The following is a 24240-nucleotide window of genomic DNA, read 5'->3' on the forward strand; positions in this document are numbered from 1 at the left end:
ATCTCCACTAGTTTTTACAACCAGAAGTTATAGGGACTTCTCTTCCAGGCACTAAAATTCTGGTTTGGGGTACCTGGTATGGGGTTGGCACCCCTCACTCCTCAGGGGCCTGTAGCCAAAATATCCTGCCTTTTTTTAACTGCCACATGTGTGTGTGAGACCAGTCCTTTCCATGTATCCACCCCTCCTACCAGTCTCAACATGTCCTTAGTTACAGGAGACTGTGGGAGGCTCGAGGACTGCATTTACCTACACCACCATCTTGACCAGAAGTCCTGACTTGTTGAGTTAGTCTCACTGGGATATTAAAAGAAATCATTGTTGGAGTGCTTTGAAAATGTATGCATACAATATAGTTTGCCACTAGAAAATATAAACTATGAATATGAATACTACTGAAGAATATGACTTAAGACAGCAATATTGCAGTACCATCAAAATTATGCCCAAATAGAATACCTTATTTGCTACACTCTACTATTAAACAGTAGACACGGACCATAGGTCCTTGAGCACATCTTCAAATATAGAGAAATCAAGGGTTTCTCCACCAGTTCTGAGAAAAGAGCTGTGTATAAGACATTCATATATTTAGTCTTCCTTTTTTCAAGAAGTAAGATTTAGATAAATTTTGGAAAACATTTCTCCTTGTCTTATAACAACCTTTATAATTCCATAGTAGAAATTCTAGAGTAGAATTATTTCTCATTCTTAGACTTTTTTCATCGAATCATTCATAGATTAGTCATTCACCAAACATTTATTGATGACCCACTATGCACCAATCCTGGGTTAGAAGCAATTATTTATTCATTCTAAATGAAAAGATGGCAAAGTTTTGTTATATAGTGTTTTTGTTGCTTTGAAATTTCTTTATCTTAATTACTATTGAGTTATTATTTTTAGGAGGCATAGGTTAGTCCTTAGTTTCATAATCAATCACACAAAAAGATACAAAATTTATAGATATCCTCAGAGTGTACTTCCAATTCTACCTGTCATTTAGTTCTTCTAAATGTTGGCCTAGTCAAAGGTCTCTACCAATTAATGAACCTGGGTCCGAATCATACACTCAAGAGATCACGCAGATACCTTGCGCCTGTGTTTTGGCATATGGACTAGGTCAGAGTAAATTTGAGATTAGACTTTAGGTCCCTTGGGGCACCTCTCTCTCCAGCTGCTGTTGTTAAAGCAAATCTCAAGCTCAAATAAAGAGATGCAATTAGACGACATATCCTTCCTGCTCACCTGCATGTTCCAAGAGAAAGTGGAGCAACTATCCCTCTACAAGTCTCCACACCCTTGGACTCCACGTCTCTTTAAGAATACCTTTGGAACTTGGCTTCCCCCTAAGTTGCTCATCTATAAAACAGGACAGCTGGGTGACCAGAGGGGCACATTATGTGACTTTCTTTGACCCTGCTCCACCGTGGGGGTTGCACTGGCCTTTTATACTCCTAGGAACAATAATCACCATGAAAAGTAAATATTAGACTTAGGAGGCTTAAAATATGTGTCACAGAAGAAATAAGTGTTACTATGCTCCAAAGTTTGGAAGCAATTGACAGGTAGTAACTGTAACACATGTGTGGCTTCTCTGAGTAAAATTAAATCATTCTAAAGTTTCACTTTAGGTACAGGATCATGTCAGCCTTAGAGCGAGTGTGCCCCCAAACAATGCAGTGTTGTGTCCCTGCCAAGTGACCAGACCACAAACATGGATACACCTTGGACAGCGGACATCCTGGGCGCAGCAGCAGCTAAGTTCTAGCTCCCACCACTTCCCACGTGGAAACCCAGCAAAGAAAAACAATCTGGCAGTCACATGGTCCAGGTTTGTCATCCTCTGCATCTGTCCCCATGTGTAAACATCTTGATACAGAAGGAAACTGACTCATCCTTATCAGGAAAAGTCCGTTTTCCTCTGCCTACCGTATAAAGAAGTTGGCCCATGTGAGGTCTGGGTAGGAAGCCATACAGAATATTAACTTGTAATTTATAAAACAAAAGCTGAACTGCTTCAAACACATTCATGCTACAAAACCCAGTGAAGGGGGTAGTGGAGAAAGACAGTGAGCAAGGTGAAAGCAAACGACAAAAAGACTCCCTAAAACAAACATTTTCTACAGACTAGGGACATCAGTTAAGAAAAGCAACTGTGAGGAATTTGGAAAACAGAAGAATTAGAAAGTTCAAAATTATGGGCATTATGTAGTACTCCCATTGAGAGACAAATATTTGATCACTCAGTGACTGAGCTGTGTTCTACTCCTAACAAGCTTTAAAATAGGATGGGAAAGAACACTGCAAGGTCCTTCATAAAGCAACTGAGAGTAGAATCAAGACATTAAGGACCCCTGCAAAGGGACAAAAGGACTATAGTTTAAGCAATCATTTTGCACACATTCTTTCTTCCTATTTATCAGAAGCATAAGGTCAATTAAAATTACGTAACAGACTTGGAAGAAAAATGATAATAAGGACTTGAATTTCTATGGTAGATTGTCCTCCCCAAATGGCCACAACAAAACTCCCACCCCATGGGCTCTTTTGCAGTGTGATTTCCTATTTCATCATCAAAAAGGAGAGTTTGAATCTGAGTTGAACCTGAAATTTATTTTAACCCATAGACTAAGTGGGAAGTAACGCTGTGTAACTTCTGAGGCTAGGCATCAAAATACTGCAACTTAGAGCTTGGAAGACTCTTGAAACCTAAACCCATGCTGTGAGGAGCCAAAGCAAGTACATGGAAAGGCCTAAGAGAAGGACCATGAAGTCTCCCCACTGAAAGCTCTGGCTGAGCTGCCAGCGCAGCCAGCACCAGCCATCCGTGCGAGCTAGAACATTTTGGACCTGCGGTCAACTTCATGAAAAGAAGACAGCCCAACCACTCAACCTAAAGGCTCCTGAAAAGTAATACAGTTATCATTTCTAAGCCACTAACTTTTATGGTGGTTTACTTCCCAGCAATAACTAACATTTTCTATAATACTTTATTATGTCAAAGATAGGCAATGATACAATAATAGGCGGACACATATGAGATGGCAATATAATAGGAATGGTTATTTTCAAAATATGCTTTGATCTAAAAGTATATAAATAAGAGAATATTTTCATGTTGGTATGTCTTTACGTATCTTATTATTAAAAGTTTTGAATGTGTTAGGAAGAGCATAAAAATCTCACCAAAGCAAGCTTAAATAAAGGAGCTACTACAAACTTTGAAAATTAAAAATATCAAAATTCCTCAAAAACACTTACAAATATTTAACTTTATTTTCAGAAAACATATAGGAAAGTCATATATTCCTGCTCAAAGTTTCTGCTCCTCCCTTCCTCTCTTTGCTTCTTCAAATATTTTCCCACCCTTAAAGATGTGCCGAACCTGAAAACATCAAACAGTGGTGAGAAACACTTGTTTCTCCTGAGCACTGTAAGCACAAAGGTAAACGGTGGATGCCTATGGCATAATCTACATTTTAATTCTCTAAAAATGGAATAGGTATATTATAAAGCATGTCTATAAACTTGCTTTTATTTTGAAAGCATCCATAAATTTTCCAGTCAAGAAAAATGAGCCACTGGCAGCGTGAACTTACTTTTCCTTCCATCATCTCTACACTGATTTTACACACAGGGCCATGTCAGAGATTTATTAAAAGTGGAAGGAGGTCTCATACAGGTTTGAGAAATGTAAAAATATCCATCAGAGCAGGAAGACTGGCAAGGACTCCAGCAGCACAGGTAACGCCTGACATAACAACCAAAGGAAAAACAAGAAGCAACTGGAAAGCCGCGTATCGCCCTTCCACAGTCCACCCAAAACACACAGAACAACCCACAGTGGAAGAGACGTGACAGGTGGCAGCTCACTTCTGCCTCTTCCATCATCACCCCTACAGAGATGCGTCTTCCATCCTAACACCAAGGCCTGCACTGAGGAGGCCAAGCAACAGAGCCCACTTTCACGCCCAGGTGGACCGGACAGCGTGCTCACAGGCTGTCCGCCCAAGAGAAATTATGCAGCCCTCCTGTTGCTGGCACAGCCCCCAGGGGCAGAAGCCCTCCCCAGAGTGCAGCAGGCTTTTCCCTTCAAATGTTCCCAAAGAATGGAGTAGCAGCTAGGAACTGGGGGAAATATTCAAATGAGATGGAAAGAGGAAGAGAAGAGAGGTTTATCCACTTAACAGATAAATATCAGGGACAACTCCTGGAGTAATATATGCCCCCCTGAAGACGTTAAGGGCACCACCCTCCAACAGGCAGTCATCTGGACCAGAATATGCTTGGTAATGGCTTGTAGTGTGATCCATCATTTATTTCACCTCGACGAAACCGTTGGTACAGCAAAACCAACTGGGTGTGAAGTTAGAAGTTCGATGTCCAAGTCTTGGTAGGGCCGATAAATTGCTAAGTGACAATGAGTCTGGATTTTCTTTTCTACAAAAAGGAGTTGGACCAGATGAGATCTCAGGGTCTTTTTAGTTCTAACCATGCATGATTCTGTTCTTCAACACCAAACGGAAAACTTCCTTCTACAGCCCCTTCATTTGTATAGATTATCTAATGTATTATTTTATACCACCTATTTGTGGACTCTGGGGAAAGCTCTAGAAAAGAAGGTGCGAGAGAGAATGGCGCATGGCAGCACTTGGAGGCGCAGGACATGCACACAGGGAGCAGGCCCGTCGCAGCCCAGCTGCTTGGCTATGGCAAATGGCCTGGGCTGTTGTATGTCTCAAGCTAGCAATCCAGGCTACCGGTGCCTAGGTGATATGTCACATCCAAAGAGCAGGTGTGTAACATACCTTTCATTTAACTGACCTCCATGTCCCAGGACACAGAGAATGGAGCATATTTACAATGCTCTCATGGAAAATGTAGTTTCTACAGTTAACCAGGACAGTGTTGAGGTTTCCTGGGTACACACAAGTTCCATGTTTTGGAAAACCATACCCTGGGGTCCTCCCCCCATCATGTGCCTGACGTGATTGTATTAAGCATTTCTGTTCTAATAAAGAAACGTTTCCTTGTTTTTATCCCTAAGAGCTGACATCCAAAACGAAGGATGAGGGTAGATAGAGCAGAATCCTAGGCTTCAGTTCTGCCTGGGATTCAAAAACACTTTCTCTACTGGAAAATGTGATGTGCGATTTGCTGAATAATTAAAGAATATAGGTTATCAACCAGAGAAAAAGGTTCTGTCCATGGTGGGAGTTAAAAAGGCTCTTATGTTTTAGTGAGTACTCTAAATTATACATGATACTGGAAGAGAGAAATATCTCTAGCAGTACAAAATAACACAAAATGCAAATATTCAATAAGCTAATTGTATGCGAGACTATCAGTTGCCTACCTCAAAACCCAGCCTTCCATTCCAGTAAGATGAAGCGGAATTGCTGTATGGGACTTATGGGAAGGCTGTTTGAAGGCAGCCGGTTCCGACAGCAAGGGCTCTGGTAGCTCCCACCTTCCCTCGTTCCCTAACCTCCACTGGACACGACGCCCCGAAGTCCAGCAGCCAGGATGGCCTACTTGACAATGGCCGCCATGTCTTACAAGCAGAGCACCAAGAAAGAAAACCAGTTCCACTCTGCTTATCTCTGGAATTCTCACATGACAGAAAATAAATAAATAAAAACTTCTAGTTTGAGCTACTGTTATTTTAGGGGTTTTGTTATTTATAATCAATCATATAGCTTAGAAATTTATCCAAAGTCTACTTTCAATCTTACCATACAAATCTATAGATCAAATCTAATTTGGGGGCTAAAACTTGGTATGAATAGTTTTTTAATTGTACCATGAAGAGAAAAGATGCCTCAGGTGGTCAATCACTCAACACAAAGATACTTGGTTAACAAAAAAAATATTTAAGAGTAAACTCTATTTTCACCATGGCAATACAGAAACAGGTTGCTGAGGAAACCATGGAAGGTTCTGATTTCTCACTCTTCTCACTTTATACCGGAGATAATATCGGCCCACCACGCGAGCGCAGGCAGAGGATTAACTAATTAGCCATTGTCAATCACCATGAAAATATAAATGTTAAGAAGCAATTGGACTTTCCATTAAACTATTAATAGCCGTGCTAGTAATTTCTTCCTTCACTGGAGAAAATTTACATTTGATAAGCACCAAAGTCTCATAGCGTAATAGGAATAAAACTTAAATGAAATTAAGTCTTAAGACACTTCATGACATTTTAACAAAAGCATTAAGGAAGAAGATGCTACTATGGAATGTGGCCTCCTGGAGATAGGCTCAAGGTATCTCTGCCGAAGAGGCTGTAGTCTGTACTGCCTGTGTTACTTTAGAGGAAGACTAAAGCCGCCACACCCTAATTCACCTCTCAGCAGTTGTTCACAGGGTCCACCCTACTTGACTCTTTTCAAGCTACCCATAGGTCAACCTGAGAAGAAAGCAGATGTTCCTATTTACTGACCTCCCGCTTAGTGCACACCTACAGCACTTTTTACACACACTGTGTCTTGCTTGGACGCGAACACTCTGAGTGTGCAACTTGCTCTGGCACAATGCTACTGCTTGTGAAAGTATTTTTTAAATAAGATATCAAAAGTTTAACTCAAAGTAGTTTTAATCCATCTGCAATGCCCTACCTAGATGTCCCATCTTGCCCTGACTTCGCCTATCTACCTCCTTCCTATGCAGTTCCGAGTGATCTCTCTGGCTGCAGTTCACCTGTGGCCTCCTCCACAAGGCCTCTGCTGCCAGCTCCTGCACTCACCACTCCCTTCTTGGAACATTCATAGAAGGTACTGTTCATATTAACAATTCTGGCACTTAATGATACATTGCAACATTCAATATTACTTTTCAAGTGTGTGTGTTCTGTTCCCCAGGTGCACAGTAAGATCTTTTGCCAGAGGATTCATGACTCACATTTCTTTGTATCCTGGCAATGCACAGCAGAGGATGAGAATCTGGTAAAAACTCACTAACGTGTACACCTTACGTGTGTTGCTTTAGGTTTGCTGCACTACAAAAACAGTCGACTCTCTTTATGGTCATTTGTTGCACGGATGCATTTTTCAGGCTCTATTCCCCTAGAAAACAAAAGTACCAATCTCTCCCCATTTAAAGGAACTCACTTAGGCCAGATGATTTTCCAAACCGTTGATCACCTGATTCTCTTACTACTAAGCCGGTTTCATGATGTTTATGCTTGCCTAAGTATGAATATTTTCAATTGCACAAAACTTAAATTGATATCTTATCATTTCTCAGCTAATTCATAAAGCCAGGGAAATTTTTCTAAATAGTCTAAAAGATGCACGGAAAAATGTGTCACTACATAAATAAGCTACTAGTATAACAGAGTTCAGGGGCACCCATGGTGCAGCTGTCTAACACTTACATACCAGAGTTCAGGCCACGATCTTGTCAGGGCCTTCGTTTTTAATATTCTGAGTAGAATTAAGTTAGAACAAAATACGATATAGAATCAGGGCTTCTGTTCTTTATTCTCAAAATATGAAGTCCTTTATTCTATATAAATCTAAACATTAAGGTCTTCCTAGAGAGGTGATGAGCATACTTAATTAAACTAATACTTATTTCCCTCAGATATTAAGTCACACTAATTCTTTCAAAAGCTCTCTGGATTCTGGAAGACAGTCAAATCAGGAGTCTGATTCATGTGAGTTATTCTTAAAGGGACCATTACTCCCTTTTATAATACTAATACTAATAATTCTGTTGATAATGAGCATTCACTGTGTGCCAACTACCTTACTAGGATGATGAATCTATTATCTCACTTAATTGCCACAACTCTATCAAGTAGGCAGTATTACTGCCTTTTTATTACTGTCCCTACTTTACAGATAAGGAAATTTTAGATTAAAAATATAAGTAATCTTCCTCAGGCCACACAGCTAGTTTTGGGAGAAAAGAGATTTCCCTTTTCGCTGGTCAGTTGCTAGAGCCCACACCTCTGTCCAGTACACTGAAATCTCTACCGGTCCCATTAGCCATACAACTCTTTTTACTCATTTTAACATTGTGAAGTTTTGTTAATTCATCTTTCATGTCAAAGATTGCTAAGAATTAATTACTACTGAGTGATTACATTGATTTTTTTTAAGCTAATGGCATTTTTAATGAAAATAATACTAAGGGAGATGATGATGGGAAACTGCAAGTCTGAAAATCAGCCATAAAAGCAGCCTGTTAAAATTCACAAGATGATAACAGATTCCAAAAAATGAATAGTAAAATTAAATCTGCCTGGTAATTTCTTTTTTTGGGGGGGATGCTGGTGGGCATAACCAATAATTCCTCAGTAATAAGATTTCCCACAGAGATGAACCTTAGTATATGTTTTTAAAAAGGAAAACCCACTGCTCTAATCCTACGAGAATAAAGCACCCTTCTTAGCATCCATTTGCTGGATTTCAATAAGGCATTAAACCGTGTATGTCAAAACTCCTCATCTTGAAATAAAAGAACATTAGCCAGCCTTAAAGCTTCTCTACATCTTGCTTTTTCAGGGTGTCACTTCCACTTGCTAAGAGAACCCCAACTACAAGGGGCCTTGTATCCCACAGCCAAAGCTCAAAGGATAATGAACCTGAGGTCAGAAGAGTCTTCATTATTAAACAGGGGGCTGGATCAGCAACTGTTACCAAAGATGGGGCTACACTGGGGAAGAAACTCAGATAATTGACAAAGAGGAAACTAAAGCACAACTCAAAGAGATAAGAAGAATGTTGTGACCCAGTGTCTACCTTTGGGTTCTGGCTTCAATATACAAATCCTCATTTCAACAATTCTAGCCAAAAAAAGTATCACAAATTTAACACAAGCAAAAGTGAACTCACCTTCCTAACCTTTCAAATGTGTTTCTTTTATTCTCAGCACAGGTGATGGCCAGCCAATGCACCTGAGGAATCCAGAGATGCGGGGCTTGCTCTAGAGCTCTCCCTTGCTCTTACACTCTACAATTACTCACTGCATTTGGATGATTCCACCTTCTAAACATTTATTGAATTTGACCCTCTTCTCCTTTCTTATTACACTGCGCTTATTTTGGCCCCATCTTCTCTTACTGGCATATCACAAGAGCTGTCAATCTGGGAAACCCTTCCCCCTAATTTCTCCTCTAATACTCCATCCAATTGAACATGTATTCCCCTGCAGAAAACCATTAATGACTACCTAATGGTTTTTTAAAACCATTACTGCCTAAAACAGTAATTACCAAAATTCTTAGGCTTCTGCCTTCAAAATCAAATAAAATCTTACTTAAATACCCAGTATACAAAACAATTCCAGTCTGGGCTGTTCTAGTTGCAGGGCATGGAAGATCCCTGCTAACTCAGCCCCTACCTCCATGCCTCCCGGGCTCATGGCTGGGAGGTTCCTCGGAGAGAAGTCTGAAAGGCACAGGTACAAGAATCAAACTCAGGTTGTCAGCTTGGCCCCCCACAGCAGGACCCTATCTCCTAGTTCACTGCAGTAACCAGGCTTCAAGACGGCCCCCAATGATCCCCGTCTGCTGGTATTTGTGTGTTTGTGTAATTCTCTCTCACATCATACCGGCGCTGACCTGTGTGACCTAGAACATGGCAGAATATTCTAGTATGCCACTTCCAAGATTAGGTAATAAAAGACACTGCCTCTTTCTCTCCCGGCCTCTCTCTCCCTCTCAGATGACTTGTTCTGTGGAAAGCCAGCTGCCATGTCATAGCAACTACCCCACAGACAGGCCCATGTGGCGAGGACCTAACATCTTCAGTCAGCAGCCATGTGACTGAGCTCGCAAACAGACCCTCCAGCCCCAGTCGAGCCTTCTGAGAACAGCATCTGAGGCCAACGCCTTGACTGCATCCTCATACGAGACCTGAAACAAGAATCTCCGGGGCCAGCTGCTCCCAAATTTCTGACCTACAGAAATTTTAAGATCATACGTAAATTTTCTTTTAAGTCCAAAGTTTTAGAGTAATTTATTGCACAGCAGTAGATAACTAACATATACTTATTCTCTCACTAATTCCCTATTTTACCATGTTTCCTCTAGCTTGAAGTTGCCCCAGCAGATGCTGTGCTATCTATCCCTCCTCTTCTTTCTCTTTTATCTGCCTGAAATGTTTCTCTCCCCACATTTCCTCAGCAGCTAACTCTTATTCATCACTATAGGCATCAGTGACCCCCTTCCCACTAATTTTCTTTCAGAAGATTCTGGGCCCTGTATCTCCAGTGTTTATTAGACAAAGAGTAGGATCTTGAAATGTTTATTGAACTGAACTGCTTATAAATACATAGTAGTATTTAGGAAAACAACCTACTACAAAGAACTATTCATTTCATTTCCTCTGTATGTTCTTAGCACAGCAAGAAATGGTACCATTCCCTTTTCATGTAGTAAGCCGAACTGCAGCATCTAATCAATGGAACAACATTTGTACTAATAAACACTTGTCTGTTTTAAACTGTTCTTCACAAAAAGAAGGCTGTCACCATTTAGTCATTGGGCACCACTTAAGTTATACCTATGAAGGACCACTAGCAAAAGTTAAGGCAAAGCACGGCCCTGAGCTGTTCTGCTAGGCACCAGGACAAATGAACTGCAAAGGGAGGTCAGTGTGCTTGAGGAAGGAAGTAATGAAAGGAGGAAAAAATAGAGAAAAAGAGAGGACTATGTTCAGCTGCACTTGCTTGCTAACCAAGCCACCACTTCAGGCCAACTGACAAAAACAGTATTAGTAACTCCAGAAGAAGCTTCAGCTACATTTCCACAGATGTCCGCCTTGTTTGGCTTAGTATCGCCAAACAAGGAGATACTAAAAAAGGGCTGGGCTTAGTAAATTGTATCCTTCCAATCAATACAGAATGGTACCTTGGTGGGGAACAAAAAGAAAATGCAAACCAATAGGCTAAGGGTACAACCCTAAAAATAAAGCCCTGGCAAGGAAGAAAAGCAAAGGAGTGCTGTATTATAGAAAATATTCAGAAGAACAGAAGGAGCAAAAGAACGACTCGGATGTTACTTTCCAGATAAGAGTTTAAATCTTTCCTTTTGAATGCACGACAACATACAATATTTAATAAAATATTAAACCAGATCCATACAGTCACAGAACACTGCTTTCTGATAACCAGTATAAAACATTAGTGAAGGCAAATATTTCACACAGAAAATAAAATTACACATAAGAGATAGTGAGTAAAATATATGACAGATTTGAGAGATCTCTTTACAAAAGGATTATAAAAGCATTCTCAAAAATCTGTCAACCTGCTCATTTAATTACGATCGGGAAAATTTCATCATAAATTTATAAGTTAAGTTAAAAGGAAATCTGAGAAATAAAATTAACACTTTAATGAATTCATGAATTAAATACAATGTCTTGATATAGCAAAGACATCTTAATGTCTGAATGTATAATAGTGTTTTTTCTAAAAGGATATTTCTTCTAAATCATTTCAACAGTGATAACCTTTTTTATAAAAAGTCTGTTTTGCAAGAATGATAGAGAAATTGGTAGCTGCTCAATTAGTTTTTGCATTTGTAGTCAGCTCCTAGTTTACAGAGGATCTGAATATCTACCCTCTGTTCCAAGATCTCCCACATCAGAAAACCTCAAGCTCTGGGACCACCGAAATGGCCACAACTGCAAGAAAGCCACGCGAGACAGACCAGCCCTCATTATGCAGGTAAACCCATGGAAATGGGCATTTCTCAAGACTAATTGGAATTCTTCTTGGAAAACAGTTCAGTGTGCATGACTATTGAATGCATCCTAATATTAATTATGCAGTTAAAGGTTAAAATTAAGGGAGCTAATCACCCCAATAATCCTTATCTACATTTTTATTTTATCACCAGGGGGAGCTAATACTGCTCTGTGGGTGGAGAATCCAAGAATTAGATTTTTAAAAGAGGAAAAAATTAAATCTATGTGCTATTAAATATAATCCTAACATAGTCCACAGTGTCCATAAGGCAAATATATCACACATGCAAAAAAAATTAAGGATATATCTTTCTGTTGTTAAACAAAGTTAGAAAAAACTAAAAGCTTTCAATGAGTAGCTCGCTGTGCTTAATAGAATTCATATGTAAACCCACTTATTCATGGATGTCTCCAGTCCTATTAAGGTCTTACTCACCATCTAGATTTTGTACATTTGTCCATTTATTGCACTGACCCAGTTATTTTCTTGGTTTGAAGTACTACCATGATTCTACATTCTAACAGCTAATCATTTGCTCAAAAGCACACCATATAATTACATTATAATTATACCGAAACAAATGTTTCCCTTTCCTTTTGCTTCAAATTCAAATATTTCCTTCTGTTTCAAATATATTTTTTAGCGCTTTTAATGTGTGTTCAAAGAGTTCCACCCAATAATCTACTTAAACTCATTCTACAATTCACACAGGAGACACAATCCCTTTAAACTTTGAGAAGCTCCAGTTGGAACAAAGAGGGGAATGGGATTCGGAGTTTGTGGAATAATCACTTCTAATCGATCAATTTCCCCCGAAGGTAAAGCTGAAAGAAAGGAGGAGTAGAGAGTTCCAGTCCAATTCCTTGAAGTTTAAAGGAACTAAGCCCTGAGGCACAGTGTAGAATGACTCCTGCCTCCCCTTCTCAAGGCCTATTAAGAGGTCACAGATCTCTGTGACATTGCTGCCATTCCCCAAAGACAAGGTCCCCAGCCAGAGATTTAGCACAAGAGAAAGGATAGGAAAATGTCTACTTTTAATTGCCTCTCCAGCAACTCACCACCCTATAAAGGAAGTAGATATCTACCAATCACAACTATCCTAAGTAATGTAAATATATATACATATATGTATGTATTTGTATGTATATGTGTGTGTAAGTGCCATCATGCAAACATGTAAAAATTCGACATCTTATACTTTAACAGGATGAATTCCATGTCTGAGAACAGAACAGGCTACATGCAGCAGAGCCCTTGTGTGAACACAACTGTGTCCACACAGCTAAACATGGCCCTGCTTACAAGGCAGACTGAATGGCTACGGTGGGCCTAGGAAACGTTTGGTCCCCTTTCATTCATCTTCCCCACAAAAGGGGCCCCAGTGTTTCCACATCCCAAATACAGCCCTTCATTTATAATACACACTTCTCCACAGGGACCAACTGACAGCTTTAATTACCATCAATGACCATCAAGGACATGGTGGAAATTCTTGAAGATATTCTCCCATGGTTTGTCTTCTTGACATTTTATTTACAATTTTTGGCAAATCCTAAAACCACAGAATTAGATGATTATATATTCAATGTTAATTATACAAGTAAGGCAAAACCATTTCGCTGAAACAACTGTGGTTACATAAGATATCCAAAAGTAGCACTTTTATGCACAAGTAATGCCAATTTTCATTTTGAATTCTATTCATTTTGAAATGCTAATTTCAAAAACCTCAAGTTAATCAAGAAGCAAGTAATTTGTGAAAACAGTTTTATATATAATATATATATGTACTCTGTGTATACATACACACATACATAGGATAGTCGCTGCTTAGGTTTTACTTATAAAAATAAAGTGAATATACCCATTTATTTTTATTTCTAGGAAATCTCCTTCTTCAGGAATTTCCCATTCATTATTAGTAGCTTTCCAGTGATTCACAAGTTTTTAAAGCAGGTTGAGAGTGAAAACACCTAGTTTTGAAGTGTGCGTCAAAAAACACAGAGAAATATTTCTTAAATTACCCCTTCACCAACACAACTGTTTCATTTTGGCAGATTAACATACATAATAACTCATCATTCATAGTGGAAAAACATAACTAACTCATACGTGCAATCCTTTTATAAGTCCCAATTATAATGCCCAAAAGCATTCAAAGAGCATCAAGGAAATAATGAACCTAAACATGATTCTTTTATATCTATATTTTGGCAGAAAATTTTACAAACATATCAAGAAGAGAATGACAGACTATGCACCAATAACAAAAATTCTGCTGTAGCAGAACCAATGTGGAAATCACAAAGCTTTTAAAGCAGGTAATAGTTACATTGACCCTTTCTCCAAAACCAGTAAAAGGAGCTCACTCTGTTAACAGCCCAGAGGTTGGAACCAATTATGGAGGATGGCTTTTTCTCTGATAAATGCATAGAAGAACTCAAGGTCCTGCTAGACTAAGAAAATGACACACACCTCCCCGCCACTTTCTCTAAAGTTGAAGGGAACAGAGACTTACTGAGCTGTTTTGCACATGACGAAATTATTGGCAGCCAAGAACAGTAGTCTGTGAAATACGAGATACTTATCCTGGGGTAGAGAAGATAGTCTGATATTTAGCAAGCCATCAGAACAGACTCCATCCACAAACAGTCACCCAGAAACAAACCAGGCCTCAATGAAAGAGAGAAAATGAATCGGACTCCCATCGGCCTGGGCACCCTAGGCCTTCCAGTCTCTTCCCTCCATCTCAAAGCAGTGCCGTCTACCATGACCAATGAATAGATGAACGAAGCATCTCATTTAATACTAACTAAACCAATGCATGCAAAATCCCCAAATTTGGACAAGTGATTTTAAAAGTTTTCTGGAAGAAAACTGCAAGATATTGACAATCAAAAACAAGTAAACAACAAGGAAATGCTACAGCTTGCCCTCTCACTCCTGAATACTATCATTCACTGTAATAAAGAAGGAGTGAGAAAGAAACAATTTAAGCAGACTTTACAAAAAACTGGCAAAACAAAATTGAAATTACCAGAAAATTATCTGAAATACAGGCTTATGTCCATCACTGATAATGATGTACCTTGTCAAGAAGTTTAATTATGTATGTTCTCTCTTTGGTGGTTTTTGAGATAGCTTTTTCTTCAGCGCTCACAGTCATTAAAGTAAGTTGTCAAAATAGATGAATCTAGACCAGGACTTCAAAACAACATGAAGTTATTACTTTTTTTATCCTAACCAGGGGACATATTTTTCATTGTTTTTTAGATATGGGCAGTGGAAGGGAGGGAGGGAGGGAGAGAGAGAGGCATCACTGTGAGAAAGAACATCAATTGGTTGCCTTCTCATACATGTCCTGACCAGGGATCAAACCCACAGTCAGGGAAGCAAACCCATGACCTTTTGGTTCATGGGACAACGCTCCAGACAAATGAGCCACACTAGCCAGGGCCACATTTATTTTTAAAACCTGTTTGTCTGATCTTTATTTCATTTTTCAATTCTTTTTACTGTTACTGTTATAGCATACACATATCTTTGTAGTGTATGAATGAACATAACTTACTAACACATGCTAACATATTATGAAGATCTATACTAAGTTTTTTAAAAAATTTTGTTTATTTTTAGAGAAGGGCAGGGAGGGAAAGAGAGAGGGAGACAAACATCAACGTGTGGTTGCTTCTCAAGTGCACCCTACTGGGGACCTGGCCTGCAACCCAGTCACATGCCCCGACTTTGAATCCAATTGGTGACCCTTTGGTTCACAAGCTGGCGCTCGATCCACTAAGCCAAGCCACACCAACCAGGTCTATGCTACATTTTTTAATCAAAGTTTGAAAATCACTGGTCTAAAAAATAGGAACTAAGTGGAGAAAGGGAATGGAAATGATGGAGGCCTCACACTGCACTGGGGCTGAGAGGATGAAGTAAGCTACAAACTGAGACAACATTTTAAGTAGGAAACCAGAAATCGGTCAAAATTGAGGAAAACAGAAAACAAAACACATAGTACCTTAAGTCTAATTAATATTGAGATAGATAATTAATATGCAAAGTTAATAACAAAATATGAATAATGAATTAACATAGAAACTAATAAAGATGCAAACAAGTTATAATGTCTTACCCCTAATATAAACTAAAAAGTTAAAATATCCTTTATTTCATGTAATTTATTTTAAATAATGACTTGTAATGGAAAAAAATATAAAGAATTTCAATATGCTCCTATGAAAATGATGCTTCATTCCACAGAACACTCAATTCCCTTATTCCCACTGCCAACAGAACTAGCTTTTATGGTACTTGATTTTCCAGTAGAATAAACCAGTCAGTCTTTAATTTGGAAAGAAAAAGATGTCTTTCACTTTAAAATTTCTTCAGCCAAAAATAATCCAGATGTCCAGAAGTGTTCAGTTCACAAAGTCTGTATGAAGATTCCAGGAAGTCTCGTAAGTTTTCAGATCACATTAAGTGAGCATACACTATTTCATACCAATGTACAGTGCCTACTCATTGATTTGGTTCATTTTCCTCAACAATAAGAATCTGTACACAGTAGCAATATTTGTAAAGGAATCACAAATACAGCTAGGGCTTTTTAAATCTGGTCTACAAATGTTTTCCCCCAAGTGCAACATTCTTGCTGTCACACGTATCTCTACCTACTCACCTTGCCAAGAGTATGATGGTCTGGAGGATTTAGAATGAACGCAACGCAGTCTAGTTTTTTCTGCATTCACACCCGGGAAGATCACATTAATGACGTGAGAGAACACTTAACAGACAACTCAAAGTTTGCAAATTAGCAGGAGAGAAGAGAAAAATGACTCCGAACAACAAGCATACAGCATTACCAAATGTGCTTTACAAATTTATCCTGTGAAGTGTAGCTTAGTTTTGATGACTTACAATGCTAGTTCTAACTCGGTTTTCTAAGCAAAAGAAAGTCTCCACAATCTCAGCCTTCCCCCTAGCACCCTGCTATTAAATCTTTGTTGAGAAGTGTGATGAGACCCCTCTGGCTTCCAGCCCTCTCCATCCCCTGAGGGAATTGGCAAAAAATGATAGGGATTGTGGATTAGTAAAATGAGAGGTTCTCTGTGCTTTTCCTTCTTTAAATATACATTTTGATAATCTGTCTTCTGCATCAGAGAGTCCCAAAGCATCAGAGTGTTGTTTTCCCTCTCTTCCCAGACTCCAGGAAAGAGAGCACGGCTGGGGCAAAACAGGTGGCTTCCCTCTACTGCTGCAACTGAAGAGTGGGATTTAGTTGTTTCCTCTCACCTTTCCCCTTAACTCCTTCAAGCAGGGATGGACATAAGTTACTAACACATGGTGAATTGTAAACTACAGCAAAATTGAGCCATGAGACAAAGAAAGAGCTTATGTTCGAGTGCCACCTTGTCCCTTACTATCCTCAGGGGCTGTTTTTGCTCTTTCTTAGATCAAGATGCTTGTCCAGAATACAGCCCACATTCCAGAACAGCCATCAATATGGGCTCCATGAATTGCGTGCATAAACTTTTAGATCTCTGGGTTTCCTGCTGAATCTACTCTCTATGACTTCCATCCAGGTTACTAACATCTGCTCATGAATTGACTTGGGGCAACTCAACCCACAAGATGACTTTCACATCTGGGTCCAAAATGATCATCTTGCTCCATGTTTTAACTTCATTTCCTAAAGCCTGGTCTAGTCTGGGCTTACTTGGCAAAATTATACCAGGATTTTTCAAGACCTTTGACATAGAGTGAATCAGTTCCCATCTAGGCAGACTGTCTAGGAATGTGTGTTTCCCCTGGGGATAAAAGTACCAATGAAACTCTCTGCTGAAGGATGGGAGCAATCTCAAAGCAGGGTCTCTAGCAGTTCTCTGACAACTGAGCTACCCTGAGCAACTCCCATGTGCATCAGACCCTGGAATCCTTAGCTTTCTGTTCTTTTGCAAACAACAAGTTTTAAGATTTCTTTCTTAATTCTACTTGGTAATTAATCCTACAGTACGCTATTCAGAATTCCCTCTTTATTCATGTAAACTGTTCACCCAAAAGTCTTCAGGCTAAGGTCAAGCTGGGTAGGACCAAACAAGTAATGATTTCAAGATTAATAGAAGGCAAAGGGAAGCCATGAAGAGCAAAGGAAAAATTGAAAGAGCAGCGAGAGGCTATAAAACAGGAAGAAATTAAGAGGAGAAATATGGACAGAAAAGAATTTAAAAGAATCTAGAAGAAATAACAGGAATAAGGAAAATTAACCAAGATACAAATATGGCTAGATCAAGTTAAAAGATAAAAAAGAAAAATAAAAGAAAGAGGAAAACTAAGAGCGAAAAAACAACTAGGAATGTCACCCTTTGCTAAACTAGCACTTCATCTAAGAGAAGAAGGAAAAGAAGGAGGAGGAGGTGAAGGGGGTGGGGCAGAAGGGTGAGGAGAGGGGGGACAAGAACAAGAAAGGAAGGAAGAAAAACAAGAAGAAAAGCCACCAAGAATTGAGTCAGCTCAAGCAGCAGGAATCAAAAGTTGTAAGAGCTGGACCTCCTAACTTACATTAAAAGGCTGTAACCAAGGAAGAAGGTCAAAGTATCACGTTACCTTTTTAATTAAAATGCTTCCAGCATCTTTAATCTTTTCCAGATTAACCCTTAGCTAATTCAAGTTTCAACTTTAATTCCTTCAACAAATGAGAATGATTCCTGCTTTTGTTTCTCCCCTCTTTTGCTCTCTCCTCGATCCTCCACTTGTGCTTTTGTTCATCCACCTACCACCCTCTGCAGGAAAGCATCCTGACCAACCATCAACAGGACCAAGGCCCATGAGGCTTACCTTCCCTGAAGTGTCTTTCAAGTCACAAATAAGCCTCTGTGCCCCTGCCTCTGATTCAAATGTGATATGTGAGCCCAGACAAGATTCTCTGCTTTCAGAAAGCTTAACATCAAAGTCAACCAAGTATTTTATTAGAGTTTGGTTATTTAATTTCTAAAGAAACACAATATTTAACCCATAAATATTATCTTCTGTGTACCATGTGCTGAAAATCCAGCATTTTTTGCACTGATATTAAAGCTGCCAAGTATATAAAGAAATAGATACTGTATAATATATAAAGTTGTAAAGCAATGTTTTTTGCTCCTGTTCTATTTCATAGAACTGAACATAAGAATAACTATATGGCAGAAATTCAGTAATTAAGTAAACACTAAGCAGAATTTGAGGTTTGTGTTTTTTTAACTATTTCGATCTGAAAGTTAACCTTTCACGTGAGAGGTAAGGCAGTCTTACCTTCGGTAAGACTTGTGCGACCAGAGCATATACCGGCCACGTCAGCCTAGTTCCCACGTCTTTACCCTGGTGTTAGTGTCGATTCTACAGCAAGAAAGCTTCCTTTAAAGCATGAGCTATCCCACTGAAAACAGAATTGTACTAATTGCCTGCACTTAGTGGGATTTTCCAAAAATTATGCATTGTGAGAAAAAAGTGAATTAAATGAAGTCAATTAAATAGATATGAGTTAAAAATGCAAATAAATCCACATAGAATATCTCTACACAGCCAACACAATGCTACAATTAAAAAGAGAGCACAAATGTCAGCAAGGACACACAGCTAGAACACTCAGACATCGCTAGCAGGCGTATAGAAGGCTCAGAAGTTTTCATACAGTTGGAACTTACCTTTAAAATACACGTACATACCCCACCCTACACCCCTAGCCCAACATTTTTATCCCTACTTAATACCTCAAGGGAAATAAAACACATGTCCAAAAATAATAACCAAAAACGAATAAACATATAAAAACAAATACACTAAAACATATAACCCAAAACTAAAAATAACCAAAATATCTAACAGAAGAATCAAAAATAAAGCATGGTATATTCATACGACAGAATGAATACTAGTCACCAATAAAAAACACCTACAAAGACATGAACGGACCTTGCAGACATGCTGAACAAAAGAGAGTGCATCGCGGGTGACTGCACTTACAAGGAATTCTGTAACGTGCGAAACTAATCTACAGTTTAAAACGTTAAAAGCCCGTTACTTCTGTTGGAGCACTATTAACTGGAAATGGAGATGAGAGAAATTTCTAGGATGCGAGAAATTATCCTAAGAGGAATATGTATGGGCAACACAGATATATGTATTTTGTCAAAATTCATCACATTCACAATTTTAAAAATTTCAATGTATATAACTGTCACATTAAAATTACATCATTAATCATTATAAACAACCATTAAACTCTACTTCGTTGATCTGCGTATCATGATGATATGAATAAGCCATTTTGAAGCCACTTAATATGTAGACTCAAGAAAATGAGTAAACATATTAAGAATGACAGAAGCTAAGTTTCTCACTGCTAAGGAAGGGAGTAACAAATATGAAAAAGAGTAAGATCAGGGCATTACCTGAGTGTTAAATCAGGAGTATCAATAAGAACACAAATATTACAGACACATATACTCATATGTATATATTTGTATACATGTATAATTGATAAACATATACATTTCCTAATTCTGTCTGCTGAGAGGGTCTGTAACCAACACACTCAGAGCGATGAGCACACCCGGCCCCTCTGTCCCCTTAAGGGAACCAAGGCTCCTTGGAAAAAAGGGTGATGGCAGGACCGGGGCAAGAACAGAAACTAAGTAGGTCCCCAAATAGTGATGGAGACACAGTACAACAAGACAGAACCCCGTTGCAAGGGACTCCTACTGCCCGAATCTAGGGCAAGCTGGGCATCAAAGTAATGACAGCAAAGAATCATGACCCAATGAATTAAATAAAAATTCAAAAGCCCATGGTGATATGAATAAATAAATGAAGAAATAAGAAAGGATATCATAACAAGAGTCCAGCTAATAAATACAAAAATTATGGAGTAAAAGTGGATGTTTTATAAGGATGATAGTTATAGGGTGTCAAAGTACTTGTTATTTTCAAAGGGAAAATAGTAACTTTACAGTAGAGACCACCTTAAACAAGTATTCAGTGTTAACCTCACCAGCTTGGGCAAATCAGCATCACATACTTCCTGATGAGGGGCACCACGGAGGGCACAGCGTCACCTTGGCGGTAGTCCTGCCGTGGAAGTATGTAACCAGAATGTAATCATAGGAGAACGTCAGACAAACCCAAACACATATGGGCACTCTCTGAAGAGCTGGCAGGTGCTCATCAAGAAAGACAAAGGCCAAGAGGTCATTCCAGGTGAAGGGAAAGAAAAGAGACTTGACAATTAAATGTGATGCATGATCCTTGTCCTAGGGAGAAAAAAATACAGCTCTAAGGGACATCACTGTAGTATGTGTTGAAATTTCCATACTGATTGTGGAGTAGGTCACAGTGCTCCATGATAAGTGTTTTCCATCCTGATTTCAGTGAGTGTGCTGTGGTCATGTAAGAGAATGCATTTGTTCTTAGGAAATACACAGGGTATGTTTAGAAGGGTGTAATAGCTTCAACCTTCTCTCAAATGACTACAAAAATCGATGAAAAAGAGAGAGAATGAGTGATAAAGGAAATGGGGTAAAATGTAAACAACTGGGAATCAGGTAAATGGAAGTATGGGAATCACATGTCTTATTTTTGCAATCTTTTTATAAATTTGGAATTGTATCAAAATACGTTACCAAAAACCACAAAAAACATGTGCATGGCCAATATTTATATAAGCTTCATCAATTCTCATACTTATGTTCCAAAAATAATAATGGATTTTCTGAAAGGAAGAAGATTCTATGGCCTAATAAACTCACTCGCTGTAACCCCTTCTTGAGGGGCTACTGTGCACTTTAATAAAGAAGACTATGTAATTGGACTTAATCCAACATCTCCACACTCATCTGTGTCAGAAAATCTGATTAAAATGAAACACCTATTAAAGTCTTACAATATCAATATTCTGTGGAAAACAGTTGAACAAATTTGTCCGTATTTCCTACACATGGTTAACTGGAGAAAAATTTGTGCTGGAAAAATGAGAGAAAAAGAGAAAGAGATCTACAAACACACACACATATACACACACAAGAGCAGGGTCAGCTTCAAACAGTAAGAAGAAAATGACATGAATCTAAAAACCAGTAATGTAAATACCCCACCTAGTCTCATACAGCACATATGTGTAGGATATATTTTTAAAGAGAGTAGAAACTTCATAAAGTGAGCTCTAGTCTCTCCAACCATTAAATTGAACATGCCATGCTTCATGCCATTTTAAATCTGCCTCTTCCCATGAACTGCAGAACGGAACAGCTTCTGTGCCATCCTGAGTACCGACTGTGGGCCAAAGGCGCAGAGGGGACAATGATAAGCGAGACACCGTTCCTGCCATCCATGAACTTTCAGACTAAGCAGGGATGTGGAAAAGTGGATACACTCGGTGCCAGCTATGATATTCGAGAAGGAGCATCTGATGGTGGAAACAGAAAAAGGCACTGAGCTCAGAAAAGGATCAGAGAAAGTTCCCTTGAGGAGACGATATATAAACTAAAATAAACCAGTGCACGCTAAATTTCTCTCAAGAAAAACATTCAGAAGGTGTTTTTAAATTTTATGTTAGCCACCCAGTGTTAACAACTAGATGGCATCACTGTAATTTTTTGGATGTTAACTAAAATATACCCAGTATAGTATACAATTAAAATGTAGGTACAATTCAAAATCAAAACACTCGGACTGTGACTCTGGGTTTGCTATAAACCACCTTAGAATTCTCTCTAAAACACTTCAAGACTTACGTAGGTATTCAAGCATAGGGGTAAAATAATTGGAAGGGGGGGGGAGAACAAACTGAAAAAAATCAGAAACAGAACAGTATGAGAAGACAAGAAGCAATAAGCGCTGTTTACCTGTCAGCTGACACTGATTGATCTTGTGCTCGGTGATGTCGCTCAGCGACTCAAACACCTGCAGGCAGCTGTCGCAGCTGTGCACGGCCTCGTCCTCCAAGTCCTCTCCGTCTTCCGGCCTCTTCTTACAGTCTAACGCCTCCCCATCTTCGGCCTTGTCTTCAAGTTTACAGTTGGGGTCTGAAAAAAGATCAAGACTGTAAGTATAGGGTTTAAAGACAGGTTCTTTTAAAGTAACATTTAATCTTCCTGCTACCAAAAACAAAAACACCATTTTCCTCCAAGCTGCCATGGGAGGGCCTTCTGGCAGATTTCATTACAGAAGAATCAGAAGCGAGTCTTCCCTAGAATTTTTAGTTGGTGATGACTGGAAGTTTTACTTTTTTCCTCCACCGTGCAGCCCTTTCCCCATCTTCTCTTTCAAATAATTTACAACCCTTGGCCTTTTAGGGGGTTTTGCTTAAACAAAAAAGATAAATCACTTTAAAAATTAAACAGCCTCCAATGGAAAGGGGAAAAAACACTGTGCTTAAGAATGAATTCCTTTTCTGCTAAATATACTCTTTCACGGGAAATTACCAGAATTAACCAAAAGTCTAGAATAAGCTAAGCTAATTACCATATGCATAAAATTGACCTTTACTTATAAACTGGTCAAAACACACAGTTACCCTATTATTTGCTAGACAGCGATAGCAAAATAAGCTCCACCACACAGCAAAACATTCTTACACACACAAATTCAAGTGCAAGTATGTTGGCATGTCTTGTTTTTAAAATTGGCAAAAAATGAAACAAAATATCCAAAGAATGGTAAATTATAATCAAGGCAACAACAACCTGAGTTGGCATTATCAATGTCAAAAGCTAAATAATGGGCAAACTAAAACCGGTTCCATTATATTCCTAAACATGCTATACACACAGCGATGGGGAATGAAGCAAGGGGAACACAAGAAATGTTTTCACTTAAAGCTCCATAAGTACTTTTCGATTCTTTAGGCTGTCCTTGAACTTATTGTAGAGAAGAAGTCCCCCACATCATGATGCCAGCGAACCTCTGTGCAGGAAGGCACGGGCTGGGGAGGGAGGGAGAGAGAGTACGCCTCTTTGGGGTAATTAGGATAATATAATCTCTGACTTAATTTCTAAGACATTAATTTCTAATAGCAAAAAGTCCTCCACAGTCAGAAATAAATGAGGTCTCAAAACAGAGTAGTTATTGAAATAGTTACAAAGGAGTCATATCAAAATACCTAAAAAACATGTAATGCATTATCTGTAGTCAAACTTTTTTAATATGGGAGGGTAAATATTTGAAATGTTACAATCAAGAATTCACAGAAAGAAAATTCATCCAGATTTCTGAGAAAAGTCGGCAAGCGTCTGAAAGTGTTTTCTGCTATCTTGCACGTAACACCCTTCTACAAACCTTACTTGTGCAAGTAAGTATGCTCCCTCCTGCCGGCAGTTGTTCCAAGGCCTTTCTCCACGTCTGCAATAAACTGAACTATATCACCACTCTGCACATGATTCGTGTGTGCCAAAATCAACTTAAAGTCAACATATAGAAGAATCTCTTGGGTTTATGGAAAAAAGCAGAATTCCCATCTCAAAGAGCAAGTAGTATCTATCTGATTTTGTTGTTTGT

The 24240-nt window shown here is 38.9% G+C and overlaps 1 protein-coding gene across 4 annotated transcripts in view; it reads right to left on the bottom strand.

The window, feature by feature from the left end:
- The window catches only part of ZNF521 (zinc finger protein 521), a 283177-nt gene that overhangs the window by 230983 nt on the left and 27954 nt on the right, over nucleotides 1-24240 (bottom strand). For all 4 annotated transcript variants that reach the window (XM_037134112.2, XM_037134111.2, XM_037134110.2 and 1 more), the window contains one exon: nucleotides 22590-22769. Coding sequence is in view for 3 of the 4 variants with exons in the window: in XM_037134111.2 (XP_036990006.1) it covers nucleotides 22590-22769 (180 nt within the window). In the remaining variant the exon portion in view is untranslated. The remainder of the gene's footprint in view (nucleotides 1-22589; nucleotides 22770-24240) is intronic.

Source organism: Artibeus jamaicensis, unplaced genomic scaffold (genome assembly GCF_021234435.1).
Source record: "Artibeus jamaicensis isolate MK-2021 breed Jamaican fruit bat unplaced genomic scaffold, CSHL_Jam_final contig_354, whole genome shotgun sequence".
In the NCBI taxonomy this organism is placed as follows: Eukaryota; Metazoa; Chordata; class Mammalia; order Chiroptera; family Phyllostomidae; genus Artibeus; species Artibeus jamaicensis.